Source organism: Perissodus microlepis, chromosome 14, assembly GCF_051167445.1.
Source record: "Perissodus microlepis isolate ML-2025 ecotype Zambia chromosome 14, ASM5116744v1, whole genome shotgun sequence".
Classification (NCBI taxonomy): domain Eukaryota; kingdom Metazoa; phylum Chordata; class Actinopteri; order Cichliformes; family Cichlidae; genus Perissodus; species Perissodus microlepis.
In genome coordinates, this window is record NC_140474.1 from 15,498,259 (window position 1) to 15,519,273 (window position 21,015).

The 21,015-nt window shown below is 40.5% G+C and overlaps 3 protein-coding genes across 3 annotated transcripts; all 3 read right to left on the bottom strand.

Moving 5' to 3' along the window:
• Positions 1 to 925: 925 nt before the first annotated feature.
• LOC146373686 (low affinity immunoglobulin gamma Fc region receptor III-B-like) lies at positions 926 to 3,203 on the bottom strand. The gene is made up of 6 exons (XM_084950132.1): positions 3,152 to 3,203; positions 3,025 to 3,060; positions 2,596 to 2,886; positions 1,794 to 2,066; positions 1,243 to 1,515; positions 926 to 1,137 (listed from the first exon to the last, which is right to left on the bottom strand). The coding sequence occupies exons 1-6, from the start codon at positions 3,174 to 3,176 to the stop codon at positions 926 to 928; spliced, it is 1,110 nt and encodes a 369-aa protein (XP_084806258.1). The 5' UTR covers positions 3,177 to 3,203.
• A 4,222-nt stretch (positions 3,204 to 7,425) lies between these two features.
• On the bottom strand, positions 7,426 to 10,716 carry LOC146373687 (low affinity immunoglobulin gamma Fc region receptor III-B-like). Its single transcript, XM_084952014.1, has 6 exons — positions 10,539 to 10,716; positions 10,429 to 10,464; positions 10,001 to 10,291; positions 9,200 to 9,472; positions 8,649 to 8,921; positions 7,426 to 8,551 (listed from the first exon to the last, which is right to left on the bottom strand). The coding sequence occupies exons 1-6, from the start codon at positions 10,561 to 10,563 to the stop codon at positions 8,520 to 8,522; spliced, it is 930 nt and encodes a 309-aa protein (XP_084808140.1). The 5' UTR covers positions 10,564 to 10,716; the 3' UTR covers positions 7,426 to 8,519.
• Positions 10,717 to 12,562: 1,846 nt separating this feature from the next.
• On the bottom strand, positions 12,563 to 21,015 carry rabgef1l (RAB guanine nucleotide exchange factor (GEF) 1, like). The gene is made up of 9 exons (XM_084951180.1): positions 20,861 to 21,015; positions 19,869 to 20,060; positions 19,530 to 19,702; positions 17,896 to 18,074; positions 17,192 to 17,273; positions 16,946 to 17,078; positions 16,700 to 16,791; positions 15,573 to 15,829; positions 12,563 to 14,955 (listed from the first exon to the last, which is right to left on the bottom strand). The coding sequence occupies exons 2-9, from the start codon at positions 20,039 to 20,041 to the stop codon at positions 14,530 to 14,532; spliced, it is 1,515 nt and encodes a 504-aa protein (XP_084807306.1). The 5' UTR covers positions 20,042 to 20,060; positions 20,861 to 21,015; the 3' UTR covers positions 12,563 to 14,529.

Consider the following 21,015-nt stretch of genomic DNA (forward strand, 5'->3'; position numbering starts at 1 on the left):
AAATGCTTTATTTGATTTTAACATGTATGTGTTAGATATTTCCAACAATTCTGGTACAGCGTTTGATGTTTGTTAACTGGAAATAATTCAAAAAGATAAAAATTGCACAGTTCAGTACAGAACTGTGACAATGACGCAGCGTGATTAGTAGAGAGATTTGGTTTGTAATGTATGCTACGTTGTCACAGAGAGGCTGTGTGGCACCCTGAGTATTTTAAGTGTTAAAAAAGTCTCAGAATTTGATTAACTTCTTTTAATGTGCCCCCCCAATCACTTTTTTTTTTTTTTGCTTTTGTTGTAACAATAGTTGACATCATAACACAGAGTGAAAAGCTAATCTGCTCCCACCTGATTTGATGCTAAGGCGATATTTAGTTCCGCCAGTAGGGGGCAGTGGCGGATCACACAAATGAGTGACTGACAAAGTAATCCCTTATAAAAGTAGTAACACCATCAGTAACACAGAACTGCTGTTTTGCTGCGTTTCAGGTGAGAGCGGTAGACGAGCAGTATACACATTTATGTAAAATTGATAGTTATTTAAAGTAACGTGACCAAATAAGGGAGTTAATTCAGGTTATCCTTGAGTGACGCTAGTAACGTGGGTGCGCTAGCTAAATGATGTTTCTCTACTGCATTAGCCTGTAACTGTGTTGTTTCATCAGAAATATGATAGAAAACAATTAGCTGGTTTCAGTGAAAGTTATAAGAAATGTTTTGGTAAACCAGCCAGTACATCTTATGTTGTGAATGTTTACTGGTGACTGTTTTACTGGCTTACTGGTTTATTGTCAATTAGTTACTATATTTATGTCCCCAGACATGTTTCCAGGTTCCTCGAATCAATTTGCCTGATCTTGAGTTGTAGCTGAGTTAAAAACTTGGTCTGTAGTCAGCAAACTGGTTGGGACTGCTTGTGAAGTCTTCAGTGGAGGCCCTTGTGATGGTGTGCTCTTTTCTGGAGTGAGCTGGATCGGCTGGTGAGAGGAGAGTTTAGGGGAGGTTGGTAATGAAGCAGCAGCAGGTGGGAAGTCATCTGTGGCTGAAGCAAGGCGAAATACTGGCCTTTGGAGTCCAGGATGAAGAGGTGGCATCTTCTCAGCTTCCGTTGGGTCAGAAATGAGATGGCCTCTGAGGCTGTGCAACTGTTACACACAAAGTATCACATTTTTAACAGTCCATTACGAACTTTGGGGCTTATCGGTGTAGAACAAATGCTGGGGTAAATTACAATTTAAATACCTCTTATTTGTCCAAAGTTTTTGGGTTCACTGGACTTCGAGAAGCCCAACTGAGGCACCCTGGCCTTGCAGCTGTACAGCCCTGGAGTCTGTTTCACTACATTATAGTTGTCAGAGGTTGCAGGTCCCAGTCGCCTGTTATTTTTGTAGAAATAGAAGTCTATCGGAGGGGCAGGAGCAGGGGCGTTGTACTGCACATGGCAAATGAGCTTCATCCTCTTTAGCTGAGTATCATAGTTGGGGATGATCTTCAAAATTGGCTTTGACAGAACCTCTGTGACAGAAGACATTGGTTTAATTTAAGAAAAAAAACAAGTGGTAGGTCATGAGGCTAAGAATATTTATGTTCAATTGTACTAACGGAAATAACTTAACATTGTGGGAAATATGGGCTTTCTTGCTCAACATTAAAGGAGAAGGTCTATACACACTAAGTTTAGCACTAGGTGTAAAGATGGATCACATATAAGCATATTATCTTGATTCGCATGTTGCCATTCCTTTAACTACACCACACCTAAGATAAGAACACACAATTCGGTGTAATCTCACCTAAGATCTGTACATGAGCACCAGCAGAAATGACAGAGAGTGTTTGTCTCCTCACATCCCAGGAAGCCCTGCAAGAATATACTCCTTGGTCCTCAAGGCTCAAGTTGGTCAGATAGAAATCTGGCTTGTGACCATTTTGTCTCATTACTTCAACGCCATCTTTGTACAAAATAATCTCTTCAAGTCGGGGGTTCCCTCTGACACGACATGTCACCTCCAATGTGCTCCCGACAAGTTGAGGATGTCGTGGGACTTGCAGAATTGCCCAGCCACCTACGGAAACACCACAGAGTTACCTCTGAATAACTTCCAATCTTACATTAGTAAAGCAATGGGAGAAATTCACTAATTTCCTAACATTTAATGTAACAACATCTAACAATAATGCGTAATGCTACAATGCAAGAAGGGGAGGTTAAGGTACTCTATAATACAGCCTGCACCCCTGATATACTGTCTAGTTATAAGGTGGGGAAACAAAGTTTGTACCCCAAAGATACCACATAAGTACAAATAACCCCCAAAAACAAAACAAGTCCTCGTTGTACCAAATGGACATTTTAAGTAGAATTATAGAAGTAGATTTATATGTTAAACCCCAGAAAGTCACAGTATAAGTTGCAGGCTGTATTAAGAAGTGCTGCCATCACTCACAGCATGTCTTAGATGAGCTGCACAGAAAACCTAAAGTTGAAAAGAAGCTTATAGATGTTCAATGCTCCAGTGTTAGGATTACACAGGAAGAAAGAAGCCTAACATGCAAAGCAATTATATTTCTTTCATGCAGACAAACAGATCTTACCGTCCACCTTGAGCTCCACAGGGACACTTTGCTGGGTGCGAATCTTTCCCACCTTCGTATTTCTTGTTCCTTGGCAGTAGTATTTCCCGCTCTCTTGAACTTTGGTATTCCACAGATTTAATTCCCCCCCAGCCTGTGAGAGCTCCTCAGACCCCCTGAACCACAGGTAGGTCCAGTTAGACCTGTGCACATCAGGAATACTGCATCTCAAGTGTGCTCTCTCCCCCGAGAAGATCCTCAAATGTCCTGACACCAACTCAATGTTGGCTCTGAAAGACGTCTCAGTGGGAACTGCAGAAAAAATAGAAGAATACAGTTAAAGCGTCTATTTTGGTAATGAGCGTAAATCCTGAGATCACTTCTAAAAAAGTCACATAATAATATCTGTGCAAATTTAAAGTATATTTGTAATGAATATTTGGTTCATACCATGAGACACTACAATCTGTGAGAGTGCTGAAAAAACTGAAAGAGAAAATAATCAAGTTTAAATGACAGTTACATCAGGTCAGTATGTAAAAGTACATTTTCATTAAATGAGCTGAAGAAAACTCACCAAAGAGAGAGATGAGCTTGTCCATTCTGGAGACTCTTCAAGAAACAGAAACCGATCGAGTATTTATTCATTTCCACTAAAAAGTGAAGTGAAAATGCTTCTTCCCCCCCTTGGGGTCCACCACATGGGAACATCCTTCTTTCCATAAAAATTTCTACCCTAGGTTAAAATTAATTTCATGGTAAACCACATCATGTGGCAAATTGTCTTTTATGCTGTGAAGGCATTTTTTTGACATGGTCACATCACGGGAAGAATAATTACAAATAAATGGGAACTGACCATTTTTAACACAGGAAACATTTCTATCCTGATAGCAGGGATCTCTTCCTTCATCAAGAGACCACAAGGAGTCACTGAATCGCTTGATGAGAATGAAAACCATGTGGATCGTGTTTTATTTCCCCCACAGTCACCTGTTATCTGACCCCCCTGTGGGAGGTTTTGGACTGATGTGTTGCACAGTCCTCCCCAACAACACTATTTTTCTTCATCTGTTTAATGTGGAAACTTGATATTTTCTAGAATTAGCAAACATGAGCCCCCATACACCCACCCGCCCACAACCCCGGCGACACACCAACCAGGACCCAAGGCCCAGCCAGGGCCCTAGCCTGGAGACGAAGCACCCCAGAACCCCCCGCCTGCCCCGGACCCACCCAGGGACAGCCAGGCTCCCAGGTCAGTAACCCACGTCCGTCAGCACAGGCCCTCCCCTAGCCCTGCTGCACGCAGCCACGAGGAAACCATCACCTAAGAGCGAACAGAGCCCTTAACAGGCCATGTCCGCAACCCCGGGTTGAGCCCTCCAAGGAAGACGCATCTGGGGAAGTGTGTCCTTAAAAATTTAAGGAAATTGGACAAGTGGAGGGCAAAAGAAGAAGTGAGAGGCCTAAAACGCTATCAACAGCAGATCACCAGCCACGTCATGAAAAACACATCCTTAAGATATGCTGCCAAGAAGCCACCCTTAAAGTATCCCCCCTTTCCCAGATATCATTCAGAACATTAGACACAGCTAAAATTCTGGGTTAATTTTTCCTGATTTTGCAAGTCAGGAGCTTCATTCCTGACTTGCACATTCATGTGAAACAAAAGGAACCACAACAGTCCATTTGACTTTTCTATTTTTATTAATGAACCCAACTCTTGAGCCACGATCGCCGTGGTCTTAGCCGAGCCCGTCCAGCATCCTGCTTCATCAGCTGAATCCATACAGCCATCACCTGTGTTCACTGGGAGCTCCAGAGAGCCCTCACAGCCACCTGGGTTTCCCACATCAGCTGGAGGCGTAGCCCAGCCTTTCCTGCATCCTGTCATGCTACCAACTACAAAACCACCTGCAGCTGCTACGCCGCCACCAGCTCAACTGGCTGCAGCTGCCATGCCGTCACCTGCTCAACCGTGGCATCCACACCGTCGCCTGCAGCTCCTCCATCTGTGACTGCCTCACCGCCACCCACAGCTACCGCTTCACCACTGGCTCCACCGTCTGCCATTTCTACGCCCATTCCTGGTCCTGCCACACCTGGTCTCACCTTGCCTGGTCCCGCCTTGCCTCAGCCTGAGGTCAATGCGTTGTTTGGACTAGCCACTGTCAGGCCTGCCATTGCCAGGCCTGCCAAGCCACGTCCAGCGTGCCAAGCTGCCCGAGGGTCATCGCCTGTGCCCGCTTTGCCGCCACCACTTTCCCCATGGTCGGTCTCTGGACCTGCTTTGCCACAGTTGCTGCCGCTGGCCCCGCAGTCGGCCTCCTGATCTGCTCCATTGCCACTTGCCCCGTGGTTGGCCTCTTGAACTGTTTCATTATAAACTCTGGCGGTCGGTCAGTTGACTGGATGTAGTTGCGGGTGCTCTCATTGTGGTGTACTACACTGAAGCTAAGTCTACTCCGAAGCCAAAGTACTTGTACACCAAGAAACCCGGCCCTCAGATCACAGTCCACAGAGGCCTGACAGATTTTCCACTCACACTTATTTTACACAGAGCCATTTGGAGAAAAAGGCCATGCAGGACGAGCTGGTTTACCTGGGCCACCTTGCATCAGTGGGCTATGGGCTTCATCTATGGGCTTAAAGGGAGAAAACGGTACGCACTTTAAAATGACTTTATAAGAAAGGAATATTTTATTATGCTATTTACTCATTGGCCACTTTATTATTTAGGTATGCAAACATAGTCAAGACAACCTGCTGAACTTCAAGCTGAGCATCAGAATGGGGAAAAAAATGATTAAGTGACTTTAAGCATGGCATGATTATTAGTGCCACATGGGCGAAATAACCACTTGTAACAACCAAGGTACGCAGAAGAGTTTCTCTGAGTTCACAACACATCAAACCTCAAAGCAGATGGTCTACAACAGCAGAAGACTATACTGGTAATCTGGGTTGGATCTCCTTTTGCCTTCAGAATTGTCCTTATTCTTCATGTCATAGATTCAACAAGGTGCTGGAAACATTTCTCAGATATTTTGGTCCATGTTGACAAGACAGCCACAGACAGACACACAGTTGCTGCAGATTTCTTGAAAAGTACTTAATGTCAGGTTCTAGAAACCAGTTTGGGATGATTTGACTTTTGTGACATTATACATACGTACATACGGACGGACGGACGGTTTTTACGCACCGGTTCTTAAGAAACAATGACAGTAAAACCTAGGGATGGACTGAGCCGATATACAGTATCGATATCGGTCTGACCCTGACCTAAATTACTAGATCGTATATCGGGGAGAGAAAAAAAAGTAATCCGATCCATTAAATATCACAAAAGCACCTCAAAAAACTTGAGACATGGAGTAACCCATGTAGTGACCTTAGCACGTCGGAGCATTATGCGTCATCTGATAAAGCGGCTGTTGAGTGTGAGACCTGTCAGCGGTCTGGAGTTCACACTGAAAGCATTTGGAGCCTCGCCACATGCTGCCAAACCAGGTGTTTTTGCCAAGGTAGTTATCCCAGACAAAATTTGTCCCCCTCTGCTCACAACAGAGTGAACAGCAGTGGGCTGAGCACACATCCCTGAGGGGCTCCAGTGCTCAGTGTGGTGGTGTTGGAGGTGCTGTTACTGATCCGGACTGTCTGAGGTCTCTCTGTCAGAAAGTCCAGGATCCAGTTGCAGAGGGAGGTGTTCAGGCCCAGCAGGCCTAGTTTTCCAATCAGGTGCTGAGGAATGATTATGCTGAATGCTGAACTGAAGTCTATAAACAGCATTTGTACATATGTGTCTATCAGGTGTGGATGGAGACGCTCAGAGACTGGAATGGAGCGCATGCCAGCAGTGAGGACGACAGCATCTTCTCTGGATTTCTGCTTTACTCAGACAAGCCGTGATGCACACTTTGTGTTTACTATCACAAAGTCTGAATACTGGTGGTGCTAGTGTACTTTTTGGTCTGCACGTCTTCTAGTATTGCCTAGCCTCTTCTTAAGAAGGGATAGTACTCGCCACACATTAATGCTGCTGCAGAGTAGTGCTCCAAAGTTTTGATTGACACCACCCTAATTAAATATAATGGTTAAATACAGTCCAATTTTTTTTAAGATAGTGAGTAAAGCATCCCAAGAAATACCACTGAGTTAATTATTGGAAGATGGCATTCACAAGTAGTAAATAAATGAATTTCCTGTTATCCAGATAGAAGAAACGAAGTTTTTTTTTAATGATAAAAGTGTAAAAGTTCAATATTTAGCATAAAAAATGTATAATTTACCCAACATTTTTTACACATGCAGTGCCTCCTTATGTTAAAGCATCCTAATTAAAAGTAGCAGCAGTAAGTGAGAGATCGTGCAGAAGTTTATTATTCAGCTACCAACGCAAAAGATAAAGCACAAAACTATGATCAGTGCTGTTTATCTATTTGTCAGCAAGATTATCGTGTTCCTCTACTGATTCCTTCAGTTAACCTTCAAGTCAATGCCCTGACCCAGTGTCACCCTTGCCTCATTTGCATGAAATGAAAAAGCTCCTTCCTTTTGGGTCCCACTTTTTTCTCACGGTTTAACTGCTGCTTCCTTTTTAGTTGTTTTCACCTATAATGACCTAAGCTGTGTGAACATGTATGCAAAAAGTGATCAATAGAAAAGACAAATGTGTTCAAAATAGTCATCACCGATAGCTGCATCTTAATGTAAATCTGTCAAAATGTGACTGCACCCCTGTGTCTTATTAAACCAGTGATTGTAATATATAAGAGGTCCTGCTCAAATATGGAGCTGTAAAAAGAAATTGTGTTCACAGAAAATAAAATCCAGCAGTACATAACATTTTGTAAAATGCTTTATTTGATTTTAACATGTATGTGTTAGATATTTCCAACAATTCTGGTACAGCGTTTGATGTTTGTTAACTGGAAATAATTCAAAAAGATAAAAATTGCACAGTTCAGTACAGAACTGTGACAATGACGCAGCGTGATTAGTAGAGAGATTTGGTTTGTAATGTATGCTACGTTGTCACAGAGAGGCTGTGTGGCACCCTGAGTATTTTAAGTGTTAAAAAAGTCTCAGAATTTGATTAACTTCTTTTAATGTGCCCCCCCAATCACTTTTTTTTTTTTTTGCTTTTGTTGTAACAATAGTTGACATCATAACACAGAGTGAAAAGCTAATCTGCTCCCACCTGATTTGATGCTAAGGCGATATTTAGTTCCGCCAGTAGGGGGCAGTGGCGGATCACACAAATGAGTGACTGACAAAGTAATCCCTTATAAAAGTAGTAACACCATCAGTAACACAGAACTGCTGTTTTGCTGCGTTTCAGGTGAGAGCGGTAGACGAGCAGTATACACATTTATGTAAAATTGATAGTTATTTAAAGTAACGTGACCAAATAAGGTTATCCTTGGGTAACGCTAGTAACGTGGGTGCGCTAGCTAAATGATGTTTCTCTATGTTGTGGATGTTTACTGGTTTATTGTCTGTTTACTAAGGGCAGATTACTAGGGCTTTTACACATAATCCCATACCAAAAGCAACCCAGGCCAGTTATTGTAATGGAAGCTGTCAGTAACACAGAACTGTGAACCATTGTTTTTCTTCAGTGTGTAAGATCTCCTGTGTCCCCAGACATGTTTCCAGGTTCCTCGAATCAATTTGCCTGATCTTGAGTTGTAGCTGAGTTAAAAACCTGGTCTGTAGTCAGCAAACTGGTTGGGACTGCTTGTGAAGTCTTCAGTGGAGGCCCTTGTGATGGTGTGCTCTTTTCTGGAGTGAGCTGGATCGGCTGGTGAGAGGAGAGTTTAGGGGAGGTTGGTAATGAAGCAGCAGCAGGTGGGAAGTCATCTGTGGCTGAAGCAAGGTGAAATACTGGCCTTTGGAGTCCAGGATGAAGAGGTGGCATCTTCTCAGCTTCCGTTGGGTCAGAGATGAGATGGCCTCTGAGGCTGTGCAACTGTTACACACAAAGTATCACATTTTTAACAGTCCATTAGGAACTTTGGGGCTTATCGGTGTAGAACAAATGCTGGGATAAATTAAAATTTAAATACCTCTTATTTGTCCAAAGTTTTTGGGTTCACTGGACTTCGAGAGGCCCAACTGAGGCACCCTGGCCTTGCAGCTGTACAGCCCTGGAGTCTGTTTCACTACATTATAGTTGTCAGAGGTTGCAGGTCCCAGTCGCCTGTTATTTTTGTAGAAATAGAAGTCTATCGGAGGGGCAGGAGCAGGGGCGTTGTACTGCACATGGCAAATGAGCTTCATCCTCTTTAGTTGAGTATCATAGTTGGGAATGATCTTCAAAATTGGCTTTGACAGAACCTCTGTGACAGAAGACATTGGTTTAATTTAAGAAAAAAAACAAGTGGTAGGTCATGAGGCTAAGAATATTTATGTTCAATTGTACTAACAGAAATAACTTAACATTGTGGGAAATATGGGCTTTCTTGCTCAACATTAAAGGAGAAGGTCTATACACACTAAGTTTAGCACTAGGTGTAAAGATGGATCACATATAAGCATATTATCTTGATTCGCATGTTGCCATTCCTTTAACTACACCACACCTAAGATAAAAACACACAATTCGGTGTAATCTCACCTAAGATCTGTACATGAGCACCAGCAGAAATGACAGAGAGTGTTTGTCTCCTCACATCCCAGGAAGCCCTGCAAGAATATACTCCTTGGTCCTCAAGGCTCAAGTTGGTCAGATAGAAATCTGGCTTGTGACCATTTTGTCTCATTACTTCAACGCCATCTTTGTACAAAATAATCTCTTCAAGTCGGGGGTTCCCTCTGACACGACATGTCACCTCCAATGTGCTCCCGACAAGTTGAGGATGTCGTGGGACTTGCAGAATCGCCCAGCCACCTACGGAAACACCACAGAGTTACCTCTGAATAACTTCCAATCTTACATTAGTAAAGCAATGGAAGAAATTCACTAATTTCCTAACATTTAATGTAACAACATCTAACAATAATGCGTAATGCTACAATGCAAGAAGGGGAGGTTAAGGTACTCTATAATACAGCCTGCACCCCTGATATACTGTCTAGTTATAAGGTGGGGAAACAAAGTTTGTACCCCAAAGATACCACATAAGTACAAATAACCCCCAAAACAAAACAAGTCCTTGTTGTACCAAATTGACATTTTAAGTAGAATTATAGGAGTAGATTTATATGTTAAACCCTAGAAAGTCACAGTATAAGTTGCAGGCTGTATTAAGAAGTGCTGCCATCACTCACAGCATGTCTTAGATGAGCTGCACAGGAAACCTAAAGTTGAAAAGAAGCTTATAGATGTTCAACGCTCCAGTGTTAGGATTACACAGGAAGAAAGAAGCCTAACGTGCAAAGCAATTATATTTCTTTCATGCAGACAAACAGATCTTACCGTCCACCTTGAGCTCCACAGGGACACTTTGCTGGGTGCGAATCTTTCCCACCTTCGTATTTCTTGTTCCTTGGCAGTAGTATTTCCCGCTCTCTTGAACTTTGGTATTCAACAGATTTAATTCCTCCCCAGTCTGTGAGAGCTCCTCAGACCCCCTGAACCACAGGTAGGTCCAGTTAGACCTGTGCACATCAGGAATACTGCATCTCAGGCAAGCACTCTCCCCCGAGAAGATCCTAGAGTGTCCTGACACCAACTCAATGTTGGCTCTGATAGATGCCTCAGTGGGAACTGCAGAAAAAAAGAAGAATACATTTAAAGCGTCTATTTTGGTAATGAGTGTAAATCCTGAGATCACTTCTAAAAAAGTCACATAATAATATCTGTGCAAATTTAAAGTATATTTGTAAAGAATATTTGGTTCATACCATGAGACACTACAATCTGTGAGAGTGCTGAAAAAACTGAAAGAGATGACAGTTACATCAGGTCAGTATGTAAAAGTACATTTTCATTAAATGAGCTGAAGAAAACTCACCAAAGAGAGAGATGAGCTTGTCCATTTTGGAGACTCTTCAAGAAACAGAAGCCGATCGAGTATTTATTCATTTCCACTAAAAAGTGAAGTAAAAATGTCCCCCCCCCTCAGAGGGGTGTTACACCCCTCAGGGTGTAACACATGAGGACATCATCTTTTCCATCTTTTCCAAACAATTCTCTACCGTAGGCTAAAATTAGTTTCATGGTAAACCACATCATGTGGCAAATTAAAGAACTTCCCTCCTGTATCTGACCCCTGTTAAATAGCTCGGATATGTTGCACAGTTCTCCCCAACGACACTTTTTTTCTTCTTCTGATTAATGTGGAAACTTGATATTTTCCAGATTTAGCAAACACAGTTCTGTTTATTTGTTGTATCAAGCCAATTGAAATAATGGAAATTTTACACTTTATTATTGTAGTACTGATGCGGTAGTCTGCTATGAGCTTTTTTTCTTACAGCACTGTGTAAAAGCCATGAGTCACCCCTCGGGCCTTTATATTTTGCCAGGAAAATGGGAAATAGGTCCAGCAATTTATTGAAATGTGGAAATATACACAGAAATACAGCACATGAGGCAAAAATAAAATTTGTACAATTCTAATAAGCTTGACAGTTAATATTTGGTATGATGACCTTTATTCTTTAACACAGTCAAAACTGTCTGAAGAAGTTTTCTTTTAATTTCTTTAAGTAGCCTTGAGGAATAGTTCTCCAGGCTTCTGGAAGGACACTATCGTCCAAGACTGATAGTGTCACATTGTGTGTGGTTTCTTTTTTTGTTTTGTTTTGTTTTGTTTTTTTAAATCCAGGTATGGTCTTACTGAATTGGCAGTGTGACAATATTAAGCTGTTACCAATCAGTTATTTTCCAGATAGTGGCCATGACTGAGCCTCCAACATGTTTTTTTTAGATGCATGTAGCCACTCACTGTTGTATCCTCCTACATTCTTTTAAATATATTTTTGGGGGCTTTTTCTGGCATTATAGATAGTGCAGTGAAGAGTGAAAAAAAACATTTACCATTGCATTTTTCAAGTTACTAATCTGCTGGGATTTTCCCAGCACAACCATCTCTAGAGTTTACTGAGGTTAGTGTAAAAAAGAAGAGTTCATATCTGGGCAGTTCTCCAAGTAAAAATGCTTTGCTGATTTCAGAGGTCAGAGGAATGCTTTGAACTGATAGAAAGGCAACAGTAACTCAAATAATCACTCTTTACAACCAAGTCATGCAGAAGAGCATCTGTGACCACAAACCTCGAAGCAGATGGTCTATGGCAGCAGAAGACCACACCTACATTATTGATAAGTGTATAATTAATAGAATGAAACTCCATCAGGTTTTTATACAATCCACTGATTCACTGCACTGTTGAGCTGAACTCCCAAACTGTAAAATATTACTTGTTGCATTATTCTTTCTAGCTCATTTGAACCCTTCCAGTGAAAATGAACCACAGAGCTTTTCACTGGAAGGGTGTGTTTTCCTGTTCTCTTTTTCTTTTCTTTGGTTTTTTCTTTGAGCCAAGAGGTCTTAAGCAACAGTTCTCGAGGCTTTCTAGGTTTCGCTTTTGGTTTCTAGTCCACTCCTTATACCTGACCATGTTCACGGGAATGTGGTTTTTTCTTTTTCTCTTTTTGTTACAGACAACATAACTAAGGACCATTTTTAAATTGTATCTTTAGGCATTTTGTTATTAAACCTCAGTAGGGCATGGAGTGTGTTCTTACAAATTTAAGGAAATTGGACAAGTGCACGGTGAAAGAAGAAGAGGCCTAAAACGCTATCAACAGCAGATTACCAGCCATGTCATGAAAAACATATCCTTAAGATATGCTGCCAAGAAACCACCCTTAAAGTATTCCCCCCTTTCCCAGATATCATACAGAACAGTAGACACAGCTAAAATTCTGGGTTAATTTTTCCTGATTTTGCAAGTCAGGAACTTCATTCCTGACATGCAAAATCTTGACCATCACAGTCATGTGAAAAAAATTAAAAGGAACCACAACAGTCCATTTGACTTTTCTATTTTTATTAATCACACACCCATAGATGCAAATATACCAATACTGCCCGAATAAGTTACATTTAAATAAAAGACAGTATTCTGTTCATTTCTCCCATGTCACACAATAACAAACCTATAAGGTAACAAAGACGCGGGTTAAAATGTTTTGAAATACCTGATAAATGGCTTCTGCATACAGTGCAATAAGAATTTATTCAAGCTGTTAGTTTATGTCTGCATTAAGAGCTTTTTCTCAAAGTGAATTTTGACAGCAGCCGCACACTGACTGCACTGTTGCAAATTCTCAACAACAACAAAAATTAAACCTGGTTGGAAAGGGAAACTTTAGCTCGCGAGAAAAGGAAAAATGTGCCTCACATAATTCAAACAAACTTTCCTAAAAAGCTTCCTCCACTTCAAGACTGAGAAATTTAAAAAAGACAGTCGAACTAAATCTGTGCAACAAAGACGCTTTTAACTACTATACTATCAACTAATCTGCGCAATGACCTTCATTATTGAATGAAGTGCTTTAAAAGCAAACAAAAGTGCCATAAAATAAATTAATTGGTTTTCTAAATTCTCCATGAGTCTCTGGAGTGATTCTGCCTCATTCTTACAGGGAAACAGCATCGTGCTGGTTTTTGTGCCCAATTCATTCACCTTCTTTCAGCAGACCTGCTCATAATGCTCTCTTAAGACGTCGATGACTCGATTATTAAAATTTATACATCTTCAAGCAAAGGTTTTTTTTAAATCTACTGTAAATATTACAGGATTATCATCTCCTACTGCATCCAGAGGGAGGATTAACCAACACTGTATAGAAAAATAAAATCACTTCTGTACATCCAGCTTATGACTAGAATGAGGTCAGCCATGGGAAAAAAAAAAAAAAGTATTTCTACAGGTGTAACTGGAGGATTTGTCAACATTACTAGAACATGCAACACACACACACACACAGTTTCTCAACTCACGCACACACTTCTTTTTTCTGGCTATTTCTGTGAAGGGTTGTGAAACGCACACTAAACACAGCACACATTACAAACATGAGCTGGAGTTTCAGAGTTTTAGAGAGTGGCAAGTTGGTTATTGCATCATTGGGAGTTCCCTACCACCTCATTTACCCCCACCCCGCCCATCTAAAGTGTTATCTAAAGTGTAATGAAAATTATTGTTTGTTAGATACAACTTGGGAATTAAGGGCCAACATAGCCCGGAGACATACGCTTAAAATAAATCCTCATCTGATAGTTTGAGAGTTATTATACATGTTTAAATATCGTCCATTTTACCCTCTCTGTACATAAAAGGGCGAAGAATAGCTGAGGTACTGAAGATGCCACAGTGGGTGACAAGCGGATGTGTTTCGGAAGAACTTTGAATGGAGTCACTCTCTTTCCACTGCTCAGCTGGATTGAGGATATCAGCAAGTCTAAAACTTTAACAGGAGCAGACTGTAACAGTAACAGACCCCTGACTGAGTGTTGCTGGACTCCAGGACTCCACCTAGTGGTGCCTGGTGTTCAAAATAATCTCAAACTTTAGTAAATGCTCTTATTTGCTTTCTGGTGGAGAGTCAGGAGCATTCATACCACTCTGGCAGCTGCAGCCAGCCTAGCCGTGTCCACAGGTGATAGAAATCCACCACCAATGAACTGCTGATCTGTACGAAAGCTTCTACGCTTTGGTTTTTCTACAAACTAATTTACAACAAAACATTTCGCAGTGTTCAAACACGAGAGTGGCATCAAGCTTCGCATCTTACTCTCTCCAAGAAAGCAAATAAACGCACAACCCAAAAATAACAAACTTTTTTTTTTCCATTTGAAAGTGACATTGCTATAAGGTCTAGCTTCATGGCTTCTACAAGAAAAGGGTGGATGGAGCAAAGATTCTGGGAGTGTTGACTGGGATCTGTATCAGACAGCTGGAGGGAAAAGGGTCAGGGTGGAGTAAAGCTTTATATCAACCAGCAAACACTTGTGGCTGCAGTGGTGGTGGCAGGAGCTCATTCTCAACATTATCAGAGTCGATTGCTGATGAAGCTGCTGCAGTCCCACTCGCTGTGGGTGCAGGAGGGTTTTGCACGTCGGGTGGAAAACTCTCCAGAACGCTCTGCACTTTCTGCTCCACTTCATCGGTCCAGTCAATGAGGTCACTCTCCAGCTGGCGAGCCTTCTCGATGACGCGCTCCTGCCTTTCCCCGAGCCCCGTCAGCAGATCCAGCCTTTTGTGGACCTGACTGAGAGCGCTGTTGCTGGAGGAGGCGGCGGCTCCGGAGGCGAGTGGCCAGTTTGGGGACGCCTGGCCCGACATGTAAAGCTCAAACTCCTCAGAGCTCAGGTTCAGAGACTGGCCATCCAACTTCTCAATGAAGGCCACTGCGCAGCACTGGGAAGACAGGAAGTAAGAGTGATTTTTTTTTTTAAAAAAAAGAAAGAAATCTCAACCATGGATGTCATCTGTGGTTTAAATGTCACTAGTCGGTAACAGACTTACTAGTCCTTTAATCTGATTGATGCCCAATGGTGTTAAATGATTGTGTCTTAAGTCATAAATCTATTAATGCAGGCCTTAGAATGCAGTATTAGAATGACATTTCGGATACAAGCGGTGGAAATTAGCCTTTTTCGAAAGGTGGATGTGCTCTGCCTTAGTGATGGGGTGTGGAGATCAATCAATCACGAGGAGTTCAGAGTATACCGCTGCTCCTCCACATCAAGTTGCTACAAAGAAAAAAACTAAACTACAAGGATTTTGGCAATTTTTGTCAGAAAATGTTTTTAAAAAGTGATGACTGAACTTTAAAAGGTGTAGTTTTGTATTGCTGCTGAAGGATACTGAATTTTACAGAACGTCTCTGACTCAGCCATCTCTTATAGCAAAAAAATAATAGAAAACAGGTCAGAATAACACAAAATAACCTCAAAGCACTAACCCATAACTGAAAAACTACAGACAAACACCGATAAGCCACATAAATGCACTTGTTGTACTAATTTCCTCACCAGATTGGTGAAATAGTAGCCGTCCTCTCCAGTCATGAGTCTGCTGGGGTTGCAGAAACGGGTGATGTATTGGATGTTGGAGTGCAGTCGTGGTGGGTTTGCTTTCAGCACGATGTAGATCAGTGTGGGGAGGAAGTCGTCTGCAGACGCAGCCTCTTTCTTGCTGACTTTGATGGCATTGAAGATGTGCTTGCTGCAACGAGTAATGCACCCCAGCTTGTTCTTGGGAACGCGCTTCGAATCCATTTCGATCACGTCTGAAACAAAAGAGAAGACAAACAGAGCATTAATCTGAAAGTTTTGTCCTAGCAGCACTATAAGGAAGGTTTCCACCAGCGTACTACAAGCTCAGCATCCTGCAGGTCCTAAGCATCAGTAGCATCTTTGGACAAAAGCTACAAGCATTAGGTTAGATGATGTATCGTATCAGCCCTCTGTTCAAGTTTATTTTTAACACATGCAAAAGTAGTCTGAAAAAAAATTACACAGAAGTAAAAATTAAAAGAAGAATAAATATTATTTTCTGACTTATGTCCACCACTCAATGTAGTTTAACACTCTGGAGTCTAGTGTATAACTGACCATTTCAGACTACTTTTGATTTCACCTTTATATTTCAAATGTATAAACTATTTATCTTTCCTTGTTTGGTATCATTCTTTTCAGCACAACTTCACAGTTATTTTCTCTTTTCGATTTACGGTGTAAACACAACTGAACTAAAAATCACAAAAAACAAATCAATCAATAAATAAAAATAAAATAAATTTTTAAAAAGTAGGAAATAGTTACATACATAAATAGTTACGATAGTTACAAACTTGGATGTCCACATCGCCCACCCTCCCAGCAGGGTGACGACAATACCCCATCAGCCTTTTATAGCTAAGGGATAAAAAGCATGGCATAAATTATTTAGCTCTGTCCACACTTAAGAAAAAAACTGAAACTGAGACTCAGCAAAGCTTTGTCTACATCATCTTAAATCAGTCGTGTGATCTGGACGCAACGGTGTGTCAGACTACTTCAGAGGGTTAACACACAAGTTCCTTTCTCTTCCCGCTGTGAGTGGAAAATAAAAGTACTGTCTTTCTTCTAATGTGTGCAAAACCGAGTATGAGACAAACCTGTGATGGCTTTGACTACGCTGTCAGAAACCTCAGGGATCTCCTCATCTACAGGAACACACAGCATCTCAATGGTGACCCAGTGCAGGGCTCTGTAATAAATCATTCAGTACTTCAGTCCCAGAGTAGTATGCAATATGCTGTGTTTTTACCTGCAGCAGTATTTCCTTGTTATTATCAAAAAATACATTTATTTAAAACAAAAAAAACTTCTTTTAAGTGTTGTGACGACTTTTGTCTGCGAACCTGATCCTCTTCTGAATTGCCAGGTCTTTCTTCTCATCATCAGTTGTTTCTGGACAGAAGGCTTCCTTGTAGAGACGAGTCATTATGTACTTTTCGACTTCATCCATAATACACTCTACTTGATCAGACGAACCTACAAAAAGAAGCCCAGAGAATAGAGATATTAAATCAAAATCATACCCAGTAATACTGTTAATATTTTTCATTTAAAGCAGATTCTTGTTGGGTGTAAGAGTGACGCAGCACCTTTGAACTGGGTCTGGAGGCGCTCTGAAAGGTTCTGGTAGAAGTCCTGCACGCACTCTGACAGCTCATCAGCTCCGATGTCCTGAATTAGGAATAAGAAATAATATAAATTCAGCCTTGATATAACTGGAGTGTAAAACTTTGATAGTCTTGAAGATATTACCTGCAGAAAACACAAGGGCATATTAAATGGATACATTCATAATACATCTGATCAACAACATTTACTAGCAGTTCTGCTTGAACTTCAAACTACTTGCCACGGGAGCGTGACTGTGTTATCTGCTGACTGTGTTATCTGCTGCTCCCATCATCGCTGCTGCAGTTTGAATCAACTCTCAAGATTCTCACAAAAGACCTTCAATTTTTTTTCCAACCTGTATTTTATTTAGATTCACTTTTTTGTATTTTCTATTTAATCGAGCTCATTCTTCATACCAATCTGAGCTTCTTTGATTTAGAACATTGTATTTGTTTTTCATGTTTTACCTGCTGTAATGCAGGGATTCCCCAACTTTTGGGTTTAAAAAAAGTAAATCTTTCCTTACAACACAAAAATAATTCCTTTATCATTTGATTTGAAGCGGTTAACTATAACTGCTACACCAATGTTGTGTGAATTTGAGTATGAACATGAAATGAAAACTGAATTTTCACAAACAGTTTTGAGTTATTTGAGTCTTGTATATCTAATCAAAACCCACCCGCTTGTAGACCATGGTCTCAGTGAAGGCCCGACACTGTTTGAAGATCTCCCTGCCAGACTTCAGAGGCTTAAGAAAATCAATAAACTCTCGTGTCGCAATGTCACTGTCCACAGATGACTTTCGGCTTGTGGATGAGCTGGGGCTCGGGCTGGACTGCGGGTCAAAAGGAGCAGCATCTGCAGAATGATAATTTAATGTCACTTTAATCAGTTACAGATACTTCAAGCATGTATTCTTAATAGCTCAAAACCACATACAGCAGCTAGTGCTGTACCAGAAAAAGAACACATTTATCCAACCAGATTGTATTTAGGTTAAACTAAACAGGTCTCTTCAACAGGGCAAAGATCACCACACACAAATCTGTGAGTGTAGTGATTTTCCAGCTAAACGGGTAAATTGTAAAGCATTAAGGCAAAGAAATACTTTTACTGAAACAAACTCATTTTCATTATATCCTCATTTTCTCAACAGCATTGTAAACCTTTAACACTATAAAGACACAAAATATAGATTAAAACTATAATAGCACTTCATAATGCAGCTCAGTAACAACATGGTAATACTGTGGTATCAATTTATTACAGAAACTAGAAAGTGCTTCCAGATTAAAAAAAAAACAAAAAAAAAAAAACATGCATCTTGATGTTTGGTTTTATAAGCTTCTACTTTCGTTATTAGAGAAAATGTCCATCCACTAATTAAAGGATTAAACATAATTTTTACATTATTACCTTCACGCATACAAGAACTTTAAAGTAATCTTGAAGGTGGCTTATAACAGCATAATATGAAAACATCTGCCAAATTTACCTCATTATTATCAGCCTACTTCAATAATTAAATTAACTATATTAACATTTTAATCCAAATACTGCACATGTTTTTCAGATATTTTAATCAGATTTCGTGGCAACTCTTGAAAGAGGAGAAGCTGAAATAGTTGTTATTGTATTTATAACCAAAGTTTTACTTTATGATTTTGCCTCAATATAATGCTTGGCAGTATATTTTCATGCATATATAACATATTATTGACTGTTAAAAAGTGCTGAGGCGCGTATTGAGAGGGAAACTCTATTAACTGAATAGCTTTATACTTGCTGAGGGAATATTCTTCTCACTGAGATTTCTAATCATTTTCCACTAAATTTAACATAAAGAAAACCATTAATACTTTAACATTAACTCTCTTCAACAGGGCAGACCAGAGTCGCAGCAAAATAACTTGTGACCGATGGAGGAGCTTTGTCTGCTGTTTGGAAATTTCTTCTTTTTCTCCTGTTTTTTTCTTTTCTTTTTTTCTTAATTCCTCAGCTTTAAAAATGACTCCTTTTACTTAATTTCTGATCATGCTGCTCTCTGTGAGTGGGGCAGCTAATTAATGCTAACCAACCAGATGTTTAAGAATACAGTGACAACAAAAACATGGATTACATAAAATCAAAGGACTCCTATTAAGGACTGATTCTTATTCTCTGAGCTAAATATTTTATTTTTGTAGCAGATATTAAATGTAGAATATTTATCCTTTTTTGGATTTATTTTATTTTATCGGGATGTTATTACTGAGCTGCAACATAAAGCCCTACCAGAGTTTCTAGCAGCTGCCTGTTTGCTACAGTACATACCTTTTTTTGGTGGTGTTTTTGTGGACGGAATAAAAAACTTTGTGACCGTGTTGACTTTGCTGGACTTTTCTTTAGTCTTTCTCTCCTCAAACTTGCTAAAAGGTGTAATGGAAGGCTGTGATTGGGTCTTCTGTTGTCGACTTGCATATGCTTCCTCTTCCTCTCTCTGCAACCTGTGAGGAAAAAAATTAAAAAGAATAGTAGAACTGTAATACTGCGCAGCTGGACAGCCTACTGTAAGAGGAAGCTGAGTAAATCTAGCGGTAAGAGAACAGAACAGCTTCTAACAACTTTGTTTTTCTGAGTAGTCTCACATAGGAGACAAGAAGGTAAACAAACCTTTCAGCGAGTGCCCAGTCCTCCTGAATCTGTTTTTGCTTTTCTCGCTGATTTTCTTCTCGCCAGCACTTTGAGCACAGGCCTTGCCAAGCAGTGTTGCCATAAAAACCACATCCTTTTTTGCATAGCAGCTCTGATTGGTCCAGATGGATCCCACGCCGCTGGCTCATCATTCTTTAAAAGAAAGGACTACTGAGTGGAGACAGAAGTGATAAAACTTTAAAAAGTTGAACAGCAACTGTGCTTTGCTGTATCTAAATATACTACAAATACATTCTATAATACACAAAGGCTGAGAACGTCATTCAGTCGTTGCAGCTGGACTTAAACTCCTTTATATTTATTTTTACTACTGTGAAACTTACTGTAGTATACGTTTTACTTATAATTATTAGTGAAGACGAGCTTTAATTTGAGTCAACTGCACAAACACATAACACTCCAAGAGGCCTGCAAAGCTTTAAGGCTACTGTATTTCAAAGCAGCTCTGTATATGCTAATGTTCTTCCCTTCATTTCATAATCGTTGTGTTTTGTTGATAATACATTACTCCTATTAGTAATGCTGAGAGGCGAATTTCTACTTAACAAGCCGCGACAGCTTCATTATACGCCTTAAATGTGTACTAAGGATTCAAACAGACTTTTATTTTGGTCAGAAACTTTTAAAAAATAATTCCTCTGACATTAAAGTTTGCCGACTGCTGGGTTGTACTAAAGGAATGCCCCCAGCTATGAGCTAAGCTGTGATTAGCACGCTAATAGTCGGTGTAGGACTCTGAAGCTTACCCTTTCCAAACACCGCTGTCTCTTAGCGACAAATGTTTCCTGGAGTTTCTAACAGACCCTTTTAGCCTTTGTTACGGTCCAGAATGACAATTCAATAAGCTAATCTATAGCCAGCCAATGTAACCAGTGCTAACACAAGCTAATTACTGAGCTATCATAGCTCGCTAAGACTGCAAGCCAGGTCAACGTTACGTTACTACGTACATTTCGTGTCAACGTACGCAAAGCTTTCTTGTAACGCTATCTTCAGTTGCTCTCCAGTCTCCTCTTGGTGGATATTTACATTAGCCTAACAGCTAGCTTCGCCCCAAACCCATTTTCTAGCTGTTATTTCTTCTTCTCCGCTTTTTAAAAAACAT